The 18,619-nt window shown below is 41.9% G+C and overlaps 1 protein-coding gene across 1 annotated transcript in view; it reads left to right on the top strand.

The window, feature by feature from the left end:
- Positions 1-15,432, top strand: part of LOC100545094 (ovostatin) — a 31,521-nt gene extending 16,089 nt beyond the window's left edge. Inside the window, exons 20-35 of the mRNA XM_031555626.2 lie at positions 879-1,002; positions 1,342-1,460; positions 1,911-1,962; positions 2,682-2,765; positions 3,388-3,564; positions 4,070-4,151; positions 4,610-4,766; positions 5,295-5,369; positions 6,373-6,538; positions 6,806-7,023; positions 7,631-7,846; positions 8,170-8,294; positions 8,653-8,743; positions 11,577-11,645; positions 12,471-12,576; positions 15,371-15,432. Of these exons, the coding sequence (XP_031411486.1) occupies positions 879-1,002; positions 1,342-1,460; positions 1,911-1,962; positions 2,682-2,765; positions 3,388-3,564; positions 4,070-4,151; positions 4,610-4,766; positions 5,295-5,369; positions 6,373-6,538; positions 6,806-7,023; positions 7,631-7,846; positions 8,170-8,294; positions 8,653-8,743; positions 11,577-11,645; positions 12,471-12,576; positions 15,371-15,432 (1,923 nt within the window). The remainder of the gene's footprint in view (positions 1-878; positions 1,003-1,341; positions 1,461-1,910; positions 1,963-2,681; positions 2,766-3,387; positions 3,565-4,069; positions 4,152-4,609; positions 4,767-5,294; positions 5,370-6,372; positions 6,539-6,805; positions 7,024-7,630; positions 7,847-8,169; positions 8,295-8,652; positions 8,744-11,576; positions 11,646-12,470; positions 12,577-15,370) is intronic.
- Positions 15,433-18,619: the final 3,187 nt, after the last annotated feature.

Raw genomic sequence — 18,619 nt, 5'->3', positions numbered from 1 at the left:
CAGAAAAATCTTTGTTCCCTGGGACAAAGGTTCTCAAAAGTAGGGAGTATCAAAGTCTCAGTACTTCACCCAAAAGAATGTATGTGCAGCTGGAGAATATTGGTCACAGACAGTGGTTGTCTGTGCTCTCAGTGCTCTGTACTTTCCAGATAAAATGTCTCCAGACCACAGGTGCTTTGTATCTCTACACTGAAGGAGCTTACACACACTTGAAGAAAGAAAGACAGAGCTCTTTTGTTTGATTTCTTGTTTCTTATGCTGAATCCTAAAATGAAAGGCAAGCACAAAGTCTAGACTTCTTTTGCTTAATTTATTTGCTGAAAATCAGCTCTCTGGTCTCAAAAGGAGACCATCACAAAAGGATGAAATTACGTAGGATGATCTTAGTAATTTTTTTTTTCAAACTCTGTTAACAGTTTGATTAGGGAAAAAAAACAAAACAAAGCAAAAAAAAAAAAAAAAGCCTAGGGCTTTAAACAGCCTATTAAAAAAGTTTATCAATTATTGAGGCTTTCATCTCTTCACCTTGTTCCTCAACAGCAACAAAAACGTAAGCAAACATTAAAAGATATCTTCCTTTGCAAGTTAGTCAGCACCAGGTCAACTGAACATAGTTCCATATCCTGATCCAGAAACAGATATATGTATAGTGTATTTAATATCTCAGTGGAGAATGTCAAGACGAGCAGAAGAGGACACTACCAAAGTTGCATCTGATAGATGATTCACCTGTACACCATTATCCTTGGCTTTCAGTCTGCTTTACACTGTTAATATTTGACATAAGTACAGGTGATCCAGCCACTCTCAAACAATAAAGCACCATTTTTCTGTGGTATAAAATCTTTATCACACCACATTCCTCTCTCTGTTCTCAGATTAATGTTTTGCTGTCAGAATCCCCTGATTATCAGACAAAACTCATCTCCCCAGAGGATGATGGATGTGTATGTACCAAAAAAAGAAAGTCCTATGTCTGGAATATTTCCCCCAAAGGAATTGGTAACTGGCTTGGAATCTATCTGGTTTCCTAGGACTGTTACTAGTCAGCTTATACTTCATCTGTAAGCCTAATTCTTTTCCAACCTGGATAATTTTGTCTACCTCTATTCCAGCTGTCCAGGCCAAAAAGCCCCTCCAGAAATGCAATATATTTATCATTTCAATTTTTAGAGATCAGTTATCTTCCCATATGTCTCACCTAGAGTGACTGATCATTCATTGTACTACACTACTTACTCTACTATTCTATAGATAATCGTTATCAGATGCAATTTCTCACTTTAACCATAAGTCTTCTTGACAGAGGTCAATTTTCCCTCTTTTCTGCTACTATTTAAGGTGAAGTATTTTTCAGCATTACGGCTGAGACCAATAATGATGAAGCTTGTGAAGAAGAAGCACTTAGGAACATCAGTATTGACTACAGGGACACCCAGATCAGGGCATTGTTGGTTGAGGTACTGTTGACAGCACTTCCTGTTTGCCCTGTACTTCCTACCATGAGAAAAGGAAATTGCAGCAAAAGCACAAAAAAGAAAAAAAGTTATTCTGTTTCCTTAACAAACTTCTTGTTTGGCTTCACATTCATTTGACTGGGACAGGGTTGGGCTGTTCAATCTAATTTCAAGTCCACACCCATCTGATGTCCTCTTCCATGAGGATCGCTGGGTGTTGGTAAGTGCACATCTTCCTCATACAGAGAAGCTGGAAATGAGGGACTTTATCTGATGGGAACTCACCTTTTGCACTAGCCATAACAAGTATGAACCTGTAAACTATTGTTTCTATACAGCCATCTTATGATGGAAGAGGATGAGGCTGACTATGAATACTCTTGTCACTGCTTTATTTCTCTATGCTTTGTTCTCACCTGCTGCATATGACTCTTCTTCCCATCACCATTCCAGCCTGAAGGCATAAGAAGGGAGGAGACCCAGAACTCCTTGATCTGCATGAAAGGTAAATGCTCAGTGTACTTCTGAGGGAGGGAAGGGAAGGGAAGGGAAGGGAAGGGAAGGGAAGGGAAGGGAAGGGAAGGGAAGGGAAGGGAAGGGAAGGGAAGGGAAGGGAAGGGAAGGGAAGGGAAGGGAAGGGAAGGGAAGGGAAGGGAAGGGAAGGGAAGGGAAGGGAAGGGAAGGGAAGGAAGGGAAGGAAGGGAAGGGAAGGGAAGGGAAGGGAAGGGAAGGGAAGGGAAGGGAAGGGAAGGGAAGGGAAGGGAAGGGAAGGGAAGGGAAGGGAAGGGAAGGGAAGGGAATCCTCTCTGGACTGCACACAGTCATGTTTGTTGTTGTCTATTCCAAGGATAACTTTCAGCTTCCTTCTTATGGGAATGGAAGAGGGAATACTAACATTACCCTCCATCCCATCTTGACGCTTATTGTAGTTTCCAGGGTTGCCTAGAAAGCCGCTAAAAGAGGCGTAAAGGCAGCCCTAACGTTCTCCAGTCAGCCCTCCCCAGTACCCCACTGAAGAAATTCAAAGAGTTCACAGACATTACAGGCTGTGAGCAACAGTCTTACCTTGTTCAAACGATTTCTATTAAGCAATGACAGTTACTGCATAATTTGAGCTATTTTTCACTCGATAGTTTTAGCTGCATTCCCTTCTCCCCTGATGTTTTTGCTGTAATGAATGTTTCATACAAATATCCACAATATACTTAATATTTTTCTCCACAGATGATGTCATTACTCAGGATGTTGTAATAGATCTACCTACAAATGTAGTAGAAGGATCACCCAGAGTTTCCTTTTCTGTTGTTGGTAAACATAAAATTAATGAAACATTAAGAAAACTTTAAACTATGAAATGAAATCTTCGTTGGGCTTCAAGATGTGACCTTTCTTTCTGTGGGAAATCTTGAGCATATAGATTGATTCTTGTCTTGTCCAACAATGTTCTTTGCTGCATCTAAAAATCAGTTACATCCTTATTCACATTTCTGTTTAAACTTACTGCATTTGAATGTTTTACCCACAAGTAGCACAGTTCTGAGTATGCTACCAGACTCATGCCCATAAGATTTTCTTCCACTCACCCACGTACAAACTAGAGATGCTAATGGAAAATTTTTGGTCTTGCAGTGGCCTTGGTTTTATTATTTTAATAGAGATCAATTGTCTACTTAAAGTGGCACTAAAATAGGTAGTATTTCTGGAATGGGCAATTTAATCTAAGTAAGAAAAGACAGGGCAGGAATTTATTTGTTGACTTGTCAAGCAGAACAGAACAAATCACTCAGAAAGTACTGAGAACTTCAGGCTTTCTAACAGAGGCTTTCTAACCCAGCCAGGTATTCCATGACTCTCCCTATTGAGTGAAAATTGCTGTATGTTTCTGTGGCCATGAGTTGTGCTAATTCCCCTGGCATGTTTTCTTTACCAGGTGACATCATGGGCACTGCCATGCAGAACATGCACCAGCTCCTTCTCATGCCATTTGGCAATGGGGAACAGAACATGGTCCTTTTTGCACCAAATATCTATGTACTGGATTATCTGAACAAGACAAGGCAGCTGAGTGAAGATGTCAAATCCAAGACCATCGGATACTTAGTGAGCGGTGAGAGTTTTGTGTGTCTTTTTACAATGTGTGCTGAATTACTGTTGAGGCCTAGTGAGCAGAAGCAGTAGCATGGCTATTCAAGCAGTATGGCACTGATGCTGTAGCACAGCTCAGAGATCCACTGCCTTGCTTTTTTGTCTTTCCTTCTCCTGCTCTACTAAAACTTGGTCATCATGTTTCCTTTGAGGTTCCACCTTTAAGTCCCTTCCTCCTCTTCCACACAAGCACAGTATCTGCCCTAATCCTGTCAGCTTAGGTGAAACACAGAGCTGACACGCGCTACCTATTCTGTGACTCAATGTTCCTACAGGACAGGATATTGTACGTCTACACTTAAGCTTCTTCAGAGCTTCCCCACTATATGGCAGATAAATTTCACCTTTTTGTGCTTTCCCATTGTAATTCCATGTAAATCCGATAGAAAATAGAATTAGTGGTTTTTTTTGTTTGTTTTTGTTTTGTTTTTTAATTAGATAACATTTTCTCTTTCACATTCTTTCAGGCTACCAGAAGCAGCTATCATACAAACATCCTGATGGGTCCTACAGCACATTTGGCGTTAGAGATAAAGAAGGGAACACCTGGTGAGTGACTGGGAGCAGAAATGGCTTAAAAATGAATTTGCATTGAAATCACATGGTGTAGATAAAAGACACCTTTGATAGCTGAATCAGATGTACAGGGCTCACTAGGAGTGAAACTCTAAGTACTAAGTGAAATGGCTTTCCAGCTCCTATCAGGGAGTGCATATTAAAGGTAGGTAGACTAAAAACTTGATTCCTGCTCCTCATTTCTCCTACGGAACCCAATGCACTGCAGCGCTTTGCAGCCACGATCAGCCTCACAGTGTGCTAGTGTTCCTCCATGGATTCTAGCTAGATACAATTCTTTTTGGTACCCTTCCTTGGAGAAGTACACAAGAAGAAAGCAAGTCACTAACTTGTTGGCTGTAATTATTCATATAGGCTTGTGTCTAGCATGAGTGAAAAGGCTGACTTTTTCTATTCCTAGATCAGCTCACTGCTTCATGGTTCCCTTGCAGGCTCACTGCCTTTGTGTACAAATCATTTGCAGAAGCTAGTCGCTTCATATTTATTGATGACAATGTCCAGGCTCAAACCCTGATGTGGCTGGCAAGAAAACAGAAGACAGATGGCTGCTTTCAAACTGCTGGGATACTTGTCAACAGTGCCTTGAAGGTGGTAAAGAATTACTTTTCTTAAATTTATACTCTTATAATTAAGATCCTCTCTCATTACTACCAAAACCTATACTTTCCTGTAAATCCTATACTCTTCTCTGTCTAGGGATACTTCTCCACACCTTACATAACTATTTCCAGACCAGATAGCTTCCTCACTCTCTTTTACATATCTTGCACACCTGCGAGGGGATTACAGGACAGGATTACAGGAGAGGATTCCTTAAGGAAATTTGTGTCTTTTGAGGATTTTGTATTGCTGCTGATGGTAGTTTGTTGGCTGTTGTCCATGAGGATTTTGTTGTTTGTTTTTTTGTTGTTGTTGTTGTTTTAATATATATATAGATTTAAATACTAATGGGCTTTTCTTAACTTATAAGCTATCTCTGCTATGTGTGTATTCTCCTTTATTTTTGGGTTGCATGCAGAAACAGCCACACTCTTCAGCTGGGATACGGCAATTCATATTTGAAAGCTTTTCATTCATGCTATTCACTGATAATTCCTCTCTCCATATCCTTTTCAGGGAGGAGTAGATAATGAGCTGTCACTTTCTGCCTATATCACCATTGCCTTGCTAGAAGCTGGGCACTCTTTGTCGGTAAGGTGGCCTTTTACTACTGTTATTCATTTGGAACTAGTTCCCAGTTGTTACTTTGTATTCTGTACCTGCTACAAATAGTCCAGGTAGTAGAGAAAGACAAAGAGATGGAGAGAGAAAGCTCCCAGTTAACATTACCCTGCTTTCAATGACACTGTTCACCTTCAGTTAAAAAAGTCTTTCTAGGTAGTAGCACACACACCATGGCTTAGTCTCAAATATGACTTAGTCAAGAAGATAAAGCATTACAGATAAATTTGCAAAATCTAAATGGAACTAAAAGCCATACTGGGAAAAGGAAGATCCACCAGAGTGAGAAGCAGATTTATCCTTCTTTGAAAGTGACTACTAGTACAAAAGAGAGTACAGCTGAGATGTTAGATTTCAGTATATCAGTTTCTCTGCCTCTGGTTTGTCATGTACTTTTTGAGAAACTTCCTGATTAAGAAGAACATAAATGAGGACATGGAGTCCAACAGTAAACTTCTTTCACTTAATGTAAACCTATGAGAACTGTTCCAGAAGTAATGCCTCCTATTTTATTATGCTGGTTCATGAAGCCAGAGGTGGATGCTGGTGGTATAGTGATAGAATTTGAACCTTCCTGCCAATATTACATCAAATTTTATTGCTGTGCAACATATGGAAGCAGATGGGCAGTCTGATGAAATGAGATCTGACATGGAAGAGTGTGTGTGAATTGTTACCATAGAGGTAAGCAGAAGGAATTAGATGTGGAAGAAGCAGAGAAGTCTTCTACATCTTCATGAACACACTGAAAATCTGCTTTAATTGTATGGAATTTCAGTCTGAAATCCTTCCTTAAAAAGTCATGTATTCTCTCTCCCAAGGTTACTGTACAAACTTAAGTCTTATTGCCATGATGATGACAGGATGAACAAGAGGTTTAGAGAAACTTTAGATCCAGTGAGAACAACTGTTCAGAATTCAGACACGTTGTTTTGGTTGTTGTTTTTATTTATTTGTTTGTTTGTTTTTGAAGTACACAGTAATCCGAAATGCCTTTTATTGTCTGGAGACTGTATCTGAGAAAAACATCAGTGACATTTATACTCAGGCACTTGTGACCTATGCCTTCTGCTTAGCTGGCAAGGCAGAGATATGTGAATCATTCCTTAGAGAACTACAGAAATCAGCAAAGGAAGTTGGTGAGTTTCAGCCATTTCAGGATTTGGGGAGGTGGGAGGATGGAATACATTTTATTGATGGCATGCACCTTGACAATATTGAGAGTATAGGCATGTGAATCAGAAACCAGACATTTCCAAGTAATTACAGAGAAAGCTTACAGCACATCTGTTGCTCTACATCAAGTAGTTGTGAGAAAGGCCAGGTCACAGTATGTCTCCGGGACAGCATAGAACAGTGATATCAATATTCATTCTCATTGCTTTTCACCCTCTTTGTTTATTCAGATGGTTCAAAGTACTGGGAGCAGAAACAGAGATCCCCACCTGAAAAATCCCACCTCTTAGACCATGTTCCATCAAATGAGGTTGAGATAACCAGCTATGTGCTGTTGGCATTGCTCTACAAACCAAATCACAATCAAGAGGATCTCACAAAGGCCTCAGCAATTGTGCAGTGGATTGTCAGGCAACAGAATCCCTATGGAGGTTTCTCTTCCACACAGGTGCATAAACTCCCATTCCCCAGTTGGTCCTAGGAACTGGGGCACTACTGCAGCACTCTTGTCTGTGAGGCTATGACTAGTTTTGTTTCTCTCTTGTATCTTGCTGTCATGTATATAAAGACCAAGTCTTTTTCTTAGCGAGTTCTAAAACCTTTTTTTATTATTATTATTTTTTTATTTTCCCTTCTTAACTATACATAAGTAAAATACGTAAAGGAGTAATTGGACTAGTAAGAAATCCAAATATTCATTCAAACCTAAAAAAACCTCTTATTAACAGGTCTTAATTGCTATATGACCAAGAGGTTCTCTGCAGTCCCCTAGGAAATACATGCATTTTCACTTGAAATATCTTATTGAGGTATGCTCTAGTGCTCATATTTTGTACTCTGAAACCTTTATAATTAGTAGAGATATTTCCTTCACACTAAAATATGCACGTCAGAAGGAAATGCCTCCTTCTATGTGGGAAACTTGGAATCATATACAAGTTCAGGGTTTCTTTAACCAGGTCATAGTGGTTTTGTTTTGTATTAGAATCAGAATATTGATTTCCTCCACATAATCACACTGTGTAGCTAATTGTCTTTTATTATGTTTTTTTCAGGACACGGTTGTTGCTCTTCAAGCCCTTGCTGCTTATGGTGAGGCCACCTATAATTCTGTTACACAAAATGCCATCAAGATCACTTCGAAGAACACTTTTGAGAAAGTATTTACTGTTAATAATGAGAACAGACTCCTACTGCAACAGACTCCCCTCCCTGAAGTCCCTGGGAAATACAACTTAACAGTGACTGGCACTGGATGTGTACTTATACAAGTAAGTGTCTGCCCTCCTCTTTACTGTATCCTACATTCTGCATGCAATGCAGCTGTATTTCTGATGACTTTCCATCTGATTTCTCTTTCTTTTTCCTAATTATTTGATTTTCCTAAACTCTTTAAACTAAGTGATTTCTAATGTGTGGTGCCCATGTACAAGCATGTTTATGGACAAAATGCAGAAGACTGATGTGTTGATCTTCAACATAATCAAGAATCATTCACATGCCCTGGAAACTTCACTCAGTCTGATGTTTTATTTTAGAATGCAAAGAAAAATCCTTGGCATGTTTAAAAAGGTTCTTTTTTTTTCTCTTTCAGCCAGTACTGAGATACAACATTTACCTTCCAGAGGGGGCATTTGGATTTTCTCTCTCAGTACAGACATCAAATGCTTCCTGCCCCCAAGATCAACCAGGAAAATTTGATATTGTACTCATCAGCAGGTAATGTGCCATCAACAAACCAGCTGCACAGTTGACATGCCAAGTAGAGCACTGTGTGTATTTAATTTCGCTTAAAGTCATGAACCATGAGCTGATCTATGCTGGACAGTGTTGATGGTATCAACCAATATGACATATTTCCTAAAAGACCTTGTGATACTTACACTATAAGTACATAAATTGCTAGCACATGCTTAGCCCCCTCATACCAGGGTCCTTCCCACAGTGTCTCCCATTTGAGCCAGCCAGCAAGTGCATGTGATTCACCCCATTCTTTCTGTGTTGTATGAGACTAACAGCCAAGAGAATTTCCTTTCCCTGACACAAACCAGGCTGACTGGAACGTCTGTTGTTTCAGTTACACAGGGAAGCGCTCTAGCTCCAACATGGTCGTTATTGATGTGAAGATGCTCTCCGGCTTTGTTCCTGTGAAATCTTCCCTGGATAAGGTAAACAATAGAAACATAATTAAACAAATCACCCAGGTACATAGGAGACACCAGGTTGTGACTATAGGAATTGGATGAAAACAGAGGCATGGTACAAAAAGTATTCATCCAAAAAGTGGGTGCAAAGTTTGCAGATGACACCACGTTAGGTGGGAGTATTGATCTGTCTGAGAGCAGTAAGGCTCTGCAGGGGGATTTGTATAGGCTACAATGATGTCACATGACATTCAAAAAAGCTAAATGGTAGCTCCCACATTTGTCATAACAACCCCTTGCAGTGGCATAGAGCTGCTGAAGGATGACTGAAAAGCTGCCCAGCAGAAAAAGGCCTGGGGGTACTGGTCAACAGCTAGCTGAACATGAGCCAGCAGTGTCCCAGGCAGACAAGAAGGCCAGTAACATTCTAGCCTTACCAGAAATAGTGTGGCCAATAGGACCAGGGAAGTGATTGTCCCTCTGTACTCAGCACTGGTGAGAACTTACCTTAAGTACTGTGCTCAGTTTAGGCTCCTCACCACGAGATGAATATTCATAGAATCATAGAATGGCCTGGGTTGAAAAGGACTTCTAAGATCATCTAGTTTCAACCCCCCTGCCACAGGCAGGGTCGCCAACCACTAGACCAGGCTGCCCAGAGCCACATCCAGCCTGGCCTTGAATGCATCTCTCTCCTGTTTATATGCTCTCTTCAAGTACTGGAAGGCCACAAGGAGGTCTTCCCAGAGCCTTCTCTTCTCCAAGCTAAACAAGCCCAGTTCCCTATGAAGAAGCTTTTCTTCATAGAAGCTCTTTGCTCTTTTCTTCACACAGCTCTTTGCAATCTATCCACTTCCAAACAGAGGGCAACTTCCCCTCCCTTCCTACCCTGTCTATCCCTTCTGAAGAGCCCGCAGCCTTCAATCGGAGTTTTCCAATCATGGTATTCATCCCACCCACCATTTAGAGTTGCTCAAGCTTGTGCAAGGACGAGCAATGAATCTAGTGAAGGGACTAGAAAACCAGAGTTATGAGGATTGTCTGAGAGAGCTGGGGCTGTTTAGTCGGGAGAAAAGGAGGCTGGGGGGAGATCTTGCTCTTTACAACTACCTGAAAAGAGGCTGTGACAAGGAGGATGTGGCAAGGAGGCAGCTGGTCTCTTCTCAGGTGACAAGTGATTAGGACATGAGGCAACAGAAAGAATTTCTTCATGGAGCGGGTGGTTAGGCATTGGAACAGGCTGCCTAGGGAGGTGTTGGAGTTACCATCCCTGGAGGTGTTCAAGGTCAGGTTGGATGGGGCTGCCTGGTGTAGTATTAGATTTGTAGGTTGGTGGCCCTGCCTGTGTCAGGGGGGTTGGAGCTTGATGATCCTGGAAGTCCCTTCAAACCATGATTCTATGATTCTGCGTAGCACTTAGTGACATGCATGGTTCAGTGGTATACTGATAGTGATAGTGTTACATGATGGCTGGACTGGGTGATCTTTTTCACCATAAATGATTTCTATGATTCTACAAAACCCTGTGAGGTGTTTGTATGGCTGCATCATCCCCAGTACTGGGTGAAGGGAGCTGAGAGCACGCAACACTGACTTTCCCATAATAAAAATTAGGAAGGGTTTCAGCTGAAGCCTTACCAGCTGAGAACTCAGAACCAGCACTGTTCAAGAAGGGAAAGGGTCACAGATCTAGCAGACTAATTTTGAAACCTATATGACAATAGAGGCAGGTAGTATCCCTCTAGTAAACCGCTGTGTTTCCCAGCACATAAGCCCCACTAAGTCAAGTGGCAGTTTTTGTTCAGCATCCTCCATCTATCCAGCAAAATTGAGACTCTAAAAAAACAGGTACCAGCCCTTGATATTTGGCTAGGAACAGAATCCGAAATCACAAGGTGTTAGGTTCTGAGGTAATATTTAGTTTTAGTTAATGGTTTATATCAGCAAGTTTGCAGATAATACCAACCTCAGAGGTGCAGCTGACATACTAGAGGGAAAGGATGCCGTTCAGAGGGACATGTATAGGCTTGAGAGGTGGCCCACGCCAATCTCGTGAAGTTCAACAAAGCCAAGTGCAAGATCCTACACTTGGGTTGGGTCAATCCCAAGCACAAATACAGGCTGGGCAAAGAGTGACTTGAGAGCAGCCCTGAGGAGAAGAATTTGGGAGTGTCAGTTGATGAAAGACTCAACATGAGCTGGCAATGTGTGCTTGCAGCCCAGAAGGCCAATTGTATCCTGGGTTGCAGCAAGAGAAGTGGAACCAGCAGGTCAAGGGAGGAGATTCTGTCCCTCTGCTCTCCTGAGACCCCACCTGTAGTACTGCAACCAGTTCTGGAATCCACAACACAAGAAGGACATCAGGCTGTTAGAGTGGGTTCAGAGGAGGGCCATGACAATGGTCAGAGGTCTTGAGCACCTCCCCTGTAACGACAGGCTGAAATAGTTTGGCCTCTTCAGTCTGGAGAAAAGAAGTCTTCAGGGGGACCTTATAGCAGCCTTCCAGTACCTGAAGGGGGCATACAGGAAAGTTGTAGAGGGACTTTTTATAAGGGAAAGTAGCAACAGGACAAGGGGAAATGGATTTAAACTGGAAGAGAGTAGATTTAGACTAGATATTAGGAAGAAACTCTTTACTGTGCAGGTGGTGAGACTCTGGAACAGGTTTCCCAGAGAGGCTGTGGATTCCCACTCCCTGGAGGAGTTCAAAGCCAGGCGGCTTTGAGCAACATGGTCTAGAGGGAGGTGTCTCTGGCTATAGCAGGGGGAGTGGAACTAGATGATCTTAAAGGTTACTTCCAAACTATTCTATAATTCTACGACTCCATGGATTTATCTCTGTTTCCTTGTTTTAAAGCTCATTGATGCCCATACAGTGATGCAAGTAGAATACAAGAAAAACCATGTTCTCCTTTACCTGGAAAATGTAAGTACCGAACACTGTATATTTGATTTAAACAAATAATAAAATCAGCATGTTATAGATTCATCTACAGAGAGGTTACATACTCTGAAGTGCCCAAATATATTCCCCTCCCCATCAGCTTTGCCCTCTACTCACTAAGCTGCTTATTCCCCAAACTGTGTAACATCCCACACATCCGACAAAGCTTCAAACTGATACCTATTAGCAACTATATGAAATTAATTTAAAAAATATTAATAAACTAATAAAAAATCTTTCTCCTTTCAGTAAATGGTGAATAAACACCAAGAAGGAGGATCTTTCATGTCTATGTTCCCTGGGTAGGGTCCTGTTAAATCCCAGTTCTTCTAACAGGACATGGAACACTGCTAAGATATCTAGAAAAAAAAATCATTCCTTCTCTTACTTCAATTCATTCCCAACTCTAATTTTTAATCTAATTCCTGGACCAGAATGTACATATAGAAATGTAATTGCTTGGGGAATTAAGACCAGTCTTTTCAGACTTCTTTTCTTTCTCTCGCCTCAAGCCAATAGGATTTATCTTACAAAGTAAGATAATCCAAGCAGGATTGGAAACCTACAGCTCTTCTCTTCTATCTCACTTTGGATTCTTCAAAAATACTTTTGATCTCAACTTGACAGGCAGATAATGGATTTCCCACATCTGTATCAGCGGGTACAAGCTGGGATTGGATATATATTATCTTATATATTATATTAATTATATATTATATATATATATACAGGATATATAATTAATCAACTCCAGATTGTGTTATATGAAGAAAATATCTTATGTGATCCTCATCCTCCCATTCCCAGATCTTGCAAAAGAAGAAAAAGGAAGTCACTTTCTCAGTTGAACAGGACTTTGTAGTGACCCATCCCAAGCCAGCTCCTGTGCAGATCTATGATTACTACGTTACAGGTAGGTCTTTGTTTTAACCAGAACGAAGTGTGGAAGGGACAGGGAGAGCAGAAACAGTAGATGCCTTCAGAGAGACAAAGAGCCAATTCTCATGGAACTAACATTCCTCTGAACTATGTTAGAAATTGGAATTTGTGCCAGGGAAGAGACCCATCTCATTTCAGCAAGCTTCGTTATATGTATAAGATGACAAGTGGGCATGACTGGAAAGCTATGAAAATGTGTTTGTCAATACTAAGGAGATTTCAAGAATCTTCAGCTTAAATATGTGTAGGGAAATGTGTGGGAATGCAAGAAAAAAAACCTCTTCAGAGCAGCAGCTGTGGAGCAAGAAAAATGGAAGGAGAAGTAGAGGATTGTTTAGAAAGGCACACTTCTCCTCAAAAAAGGCTGGCTAAACAATCCTCTTCTTCTCCTTCCATGTTTTGTTTTTTTTTTTTCTGGAATGGCTGTTTCCCCGTGCTCAGCCTCGGTCATCCTTGATTCTCATACTCATACATCTTGCTCCGCAGCTGCTGCTCTGAGCAGTTTGTTTTTCTTGTGTTCCCACAGAGATGTGTATCCACCTCCAAGGAAATGAACAAGAAGTGATCTCCAGGGTAATAGAATCATAGAATCATAGAATCCTTAGAGTTGGAAGGGACTGTTAAAGGTCATCTAGTCCAGCTCTCCTGCAATGAACAATGCACAACTAAACCAGATTGCCCATGGCTTGATCCAGCCTCACCTTTAAGGTCTCCAGGAACAGGGAATCAACCACATCTCTAGGCAACGTGTTCCAGTGCCTCACCACACTCACTCTGAAGGACTTTTTCCTTATATCCAACCTATATCTACCGTCTTTTAGCTTGAAGCCATTTCCCCTTGTTCTATCACCACAGACCCTGCTAAAGAGTCTGTCCTTTTCTTTCCTGTAACTCTCCTTGAGATACTGAAAGACCACTATCAGGTGGTCTTTCAGACTTTTTCAGACTTCTCCAGACTGAACAGTGATGATAACTGTATCATAATCTTCTAGTAGTACAATAGCTTCCAGCTCCTCCTGTTTATTTCCCAAGCTGCATGTATTGGTGTAGAGGCACTTCTGCTGGACAGCTGGTCTTGTCACTTCCTTAAAGCATAACTCCTTAATCTCTTTTAAATACTTGCCTTGATTTTTCCCATTGCCTTTTCCTATTGCTGCAACAGCTACTGCCTTATCATCGAAGGATTTTGTATGTGCTGCAGTGTTTCCACGACCTCTCAAGGCACAGGGTTCTTCAAGGCCCCTGCTAGCACCCTGTCCCTCTAATCTATGAGAGCTATGCTCTCCTACACTTTATCATGGAAAGGCTTACTGTTCCCCCCATTCCTCTTCAGACCTAGTTTAAAGCCCTCCCAATGACCCACACTAAGGCTTTCCCCAGGGACCTTTCTCCCTCTTTGAGCAAGGCAAACCCTACCTGGTGCCCACAAACCTGGTGCCATATAGGCCATTTGACTGTCAAAAAGCCAAAGTTCTGGCTCTGGCACCACTGGTGGAGCCAGGTGTTTAAAGATAAGATCCTTTGATGTATTTACATGTCCTTACTCAATACAGGAGACAGAGAAGAAAAGATGATCTGTGAATTCAATTCCTTTAGCTGTCATCCCAAGGCCTTGAAGTCACTTTTGATAGCCCTTGATGCACATGTAGCTGCTTCGTATCTCCCAGTATGGAAAAGCATTAAGGGGCTGTGGTCTGACGGCTGTACCATGCTAATTTTCTGGTGATATTTCTCACCTGATCCCCAGGAAGACAGCAGACTTCTCTAAGAAGGGGATCTGCTCAGCATACTGGACATTCACTTCATTGTCGGAAGAATCACCTGCAGCTAATATCCATCTCTTATTTTTCAATGATGTAGCCTTGATGTTGAGGGAAGGCTTTTTGTGGTTTGGTTTCATTAGTTTGTCCAGACTGAGTGGATTGCTATCACCCACAGATGGGCCTTCCACATCCAGGGCCTCATACCTGCTGTACAGAGGCATCTGGGAGAGGTGGGGGGGCAGTGAGGGAGGAAGGTGAAGAAGGCAAGGAGGGTTTTTATATTTGGCTTCAAGCACAAACTTACCTCCATTTGCTTTTTTCCTTTGTGTTCTTGCCTCCAGCCTTGACCTGATGTGATACAGACAGCCTTGTGTTTTGTGTTCTTTCCTTTGAGATAACTTGTCAGTGCATGGGTGAAATGTGGTTTCCCTGTTTGTACCCCATGGCAGTTTTTAATCTGTGTATTTCATCCTGTAGCCTCGTCACAAGTCAGAGCAGATCTTCTACCTGCTCACACTTCACGCAGTTGTTCTGCCAGGGAAAGGCTTATTCACTCTTCACAGCCAGAGGTTTGGACAGCTGCACGGCTGCCTCCGAACTTAGTCAGGGTTTCAGTATCCTTCCTGACAGGGGCGGACATCCTTGCTCTCCTTCGCGTGGATACCATGGCTAAGCATGTGTCCGCGGAGGGTGATAATCGAGCGCTTGGAGCGTGACGTCCCTGTACTTTGCGGGTGATAACCGCCTAACGAACTTCTGTCTCTTGCACGCCGGCTGCTCTCCCTTCCTGCTCGAGCCGCCCGCTGCGCCCCCTCGCGGCAGGTTTTGTACACGCTGGAGGTTTGGCCGCTGTCACTCCCGGCTCCGCCGCACCGGTCAGTGCTGCCGAACGTCAGGCACGTCCCTCCGCAACGGCGTTTTCCGCGGTTGACCTTTCTGTAAAGGCTCCTTTGGTGCGAATTTCTGCTATGCAGCTGACTCACACGAAGTCTTTGCTTTTTCCAGAAGAATATGCTGTTGCTCAATACACGTCACTTTGCAGAGATGTTGTTGCAGACATGGGCTAATGACAAGTGAAAGTAAAGTAAGTAAAACTCAGAAAAAAGGAGAAAAAAAAAACAAGCAGCAATGAAGGTGAAGCACTGGGGAAGGAAAGTAGAGAGAAAAGTTAGTAAAAAGAAAGGTAAGAAGGTGAAATACAAAGTAGCATCAACAGAGGAATTGGAAGGTTGAGTAGAGTGAGAGCTATTCTTGAAGGAAAGGAGCCTTCACCAGGTTTTCCAAGAAGCAGTCAGAGACAGTGGACAGATCCTGTCCTACGTCACGTGCTCTGTGGACTACATTTGTGGACCACTTTGCTGTTCATAGGAGGAAATCAGCCCCTCTATAGGGTGAAAGCCAAAGTGCAGAAAAATAGAAACACTGGAAAATTCCTGTAGAGATTCCTCAAAAACATCAATGCTTATTAGACATTACTCTACCTACAGCATCCCTCAAAGCCTGTGTATTTAGTGGGCACATTTCACACGGACTTAAGGAATGGAATCCTAGCCAGTCAAATTGTATTATAAGGAGAACATTTGATGTGACATGAATCACAGAGGTGTGTGTACAATGTAGTCATGCTGTAGGGGGAGGTCCACGTCTGTATGCTGCTCAGTTTAGCAGTTAAGCTGGCCATTATCTGCTGAGCAATTATCTGGGTATGTAGACATAGCTTGCTGATAGTTCTTCATCCATTTTTTGTCCGTTTTGCATGGAATGGACTATCTATTCAGCATCCTGAAAACATATTTTATATTCTATACATACTTTTTTTCTTTTTTCTTTTTTTTTTTTTTTCTTCCTCATTTATTTTCTTTTGAATTTTCCCTTGTAGGAGAAAGTTGAATAAGTGATCAAGTGCCCTATATTCTTCTGTCATTAAGTCCCAGGAAGGATTATTTCACCTTTCTAAGCATGGTGGGAAACTGTGATATTTTTTGTACTAGTATCTTACTTTCTGTTTCCTTTCATAGCAAATCTCTCTAGATCTATACCATAAACCATATATACTTTTTCAATAAAACTCCCTTTTATACTGGGCATTGACTTTCTTCCAGTGTCACAGAACCTGCATTTTAATGACAGTTCGCTTTATGATGGCTGGCTGGGGGAGAAAGAAGAGAGAACCATTTCTGTCCTGAATTTGGCCTCCTGCCAGCTGTAACTGATAACCACTGGCAACTACCACAATATGCAGCATGTGCTGTCACTCTCAGCCTCTCATCTCTGTAGTATAGTTCCCATTTCCCCTGGCTGATGAGCAGCCTGTCACTTTTCCCCGGCCCTGCCGAAGTGTTGCCTCTGCACCTTTGACATAAAAGTACAGTGTTAGGGTTAGCATCTCTGCATCGTGCTTAAGTAGAGGAGCAAGTAATGAAAGGTGCAGATTTCAGTGAAGGCTCTGTGACTGCCAAGTCCCACATCTTGGGACACAGATGCATGCCAGAGTTCCTCCACATGCCAGAGCTGCTACAGCCAAGACTGACTGAGGCTACATCCAAGAGAGGTGGTAAGCCTCAATCATCCTGCCCTGGTATATGAACTGATATGATCCTCCCTGCCTTCCTATATCGGCTTACTTCTTCCTGTTTTTGTTACACGTGGCACCAGGGTAGCTTCTGCAAGAGGAAAATGCTCTTGGGCTGAACCAGACCAGAGTCACAGGATGGATAGGAATGTGAACTACTAGTGTCGTGGCATAGTGAAAAGAAGGACAGAGAGCCCTGGCAGGGTAAGAGATAAGGATGGTTCAGGATGTATGAATATGGCTGGTCTTATCCAGAAACAGCAGCTCCAGAGCAACCCAAACTCCCTGAGATCAGACTGAAAGGTGTGCAGAGGCCACTGAGCTCAGTGCTCCACTGAGGCAGTGTCACTCTGCTGCTTCTGGTGCATCCCTGCATCTTGCAGGGAGTAGCGGGTTTCTCAGGTCAGAGAGGAACATTGGTGTCTGAAATAAAATCACCTCAGCACTCATGGGTGGTTATTATGAAACAGGCGACAAGCTGATAAGATCCAGTCCAACACCTGGTTATTTATATTATTTTGTAAGGTAGCAGTTGACAGACTGTCCTTACCACAGGCTGACCATCCACTACACCCAAGCTCAATGCTGGCCCCTGCAGCATATATTTGTTGTCTCAGGTTAAGACTGCCTGATGCAGTCTCAGTAGGTATGACCAGCTCCTAAATAGGCATAGTCCTGCACCAGAGGGATTTCAGTAAATATTCCATTACTGATTAAAGTCCTTTCTAGACTTTGTCCTAGAAAGCTTAAGTATGTCCCAGTCTGAAATAATGTCAGGTTTAAAACTATCCAGGAAATGGGTCAGAAAACATCTGTACATTGAGGACGTTAATGTTTCTCAAACAAGTGTGATTATAACACACCACATGGTATCCCCAGTATGCTGCATATCATTTGAATTTTGGCCAATATTTTCACACTTAATAAATTGATTTCAGAAGATTATAGAGTGGTTTGTGATTTATGGTGTACATTAAAGAAGATTAAAATGAACAAAAGAGAAGGGGGAGAGGAAAAAGGGCCTGTCATGTGAGAGTGTAAATAATAAGTGCAGATGAGAAATGTTAAGGGCTTGTATGTATATTGAAAGGAACTGGAAAAGGGGTTCATTTAATTGGGCAATTTGCTAATGATGCGTGTTGGAATATAGCCTTGTGTTTTTTTGAATGAAAGTGACTCTCCATGTCAACATAGAATTCCCAATTCGCAATTCCCTTCCCAAACCAGGAGTTCGAATGTTTGTGTTTGTTTTTTTTTTTTAAGTGGTTTTTTTTCTTGTTTTCTGTCCATTGTTGATTTTGTTGTTGGTAGTTTGGTTTTATTTTTCCCAAAAGGGTCTAAATAACTTGAGAATCGTGGGATTTGTGCTTCTGTGTTAAGTCCTGAAGATATCAGATGTCTGATTCTCTACAGGCAGCAGGGTATCCAACTACTCACAGAATCTATCAATCAAGATTGATTTTCAGAAATGCAAGAGGATGACCACCCAAGATCTGCATGATACCAAGCTTGTAAAAAGCCATTTCATCAAGTTTCACAGAGTTTTTATGTTATGGGGACTTTTTATTTTACGAGGGATGAAGTTGCTTTGAGAAGAGTGCAGATTTCTAAACTTAGAAAAATAAAAGAAGAAAGAAGTAGGCAAGTGAGGCTGTGAGTTTTGCTTTCCTGATATACCCCAA

This window comes from Meleagris gallopavo, chromosome 1 (assembly GCF_905368555.1).
Source record: "Meleagris gallopavo chromosome 1, MGAL_WU_HG_1.1, whole genome shotgun sequence".
Classification (NCBI taxonomy): Eukaryota; Metazoa; Chordata; class Aves; order Galliformes; family Phasianidae; genus Meleagris; species Meleagris gallopavo.
Note: the sequence above shows the minus strand (reverse complement) of the source record. Positions and strands in the feature narration are given on the sequence as shown.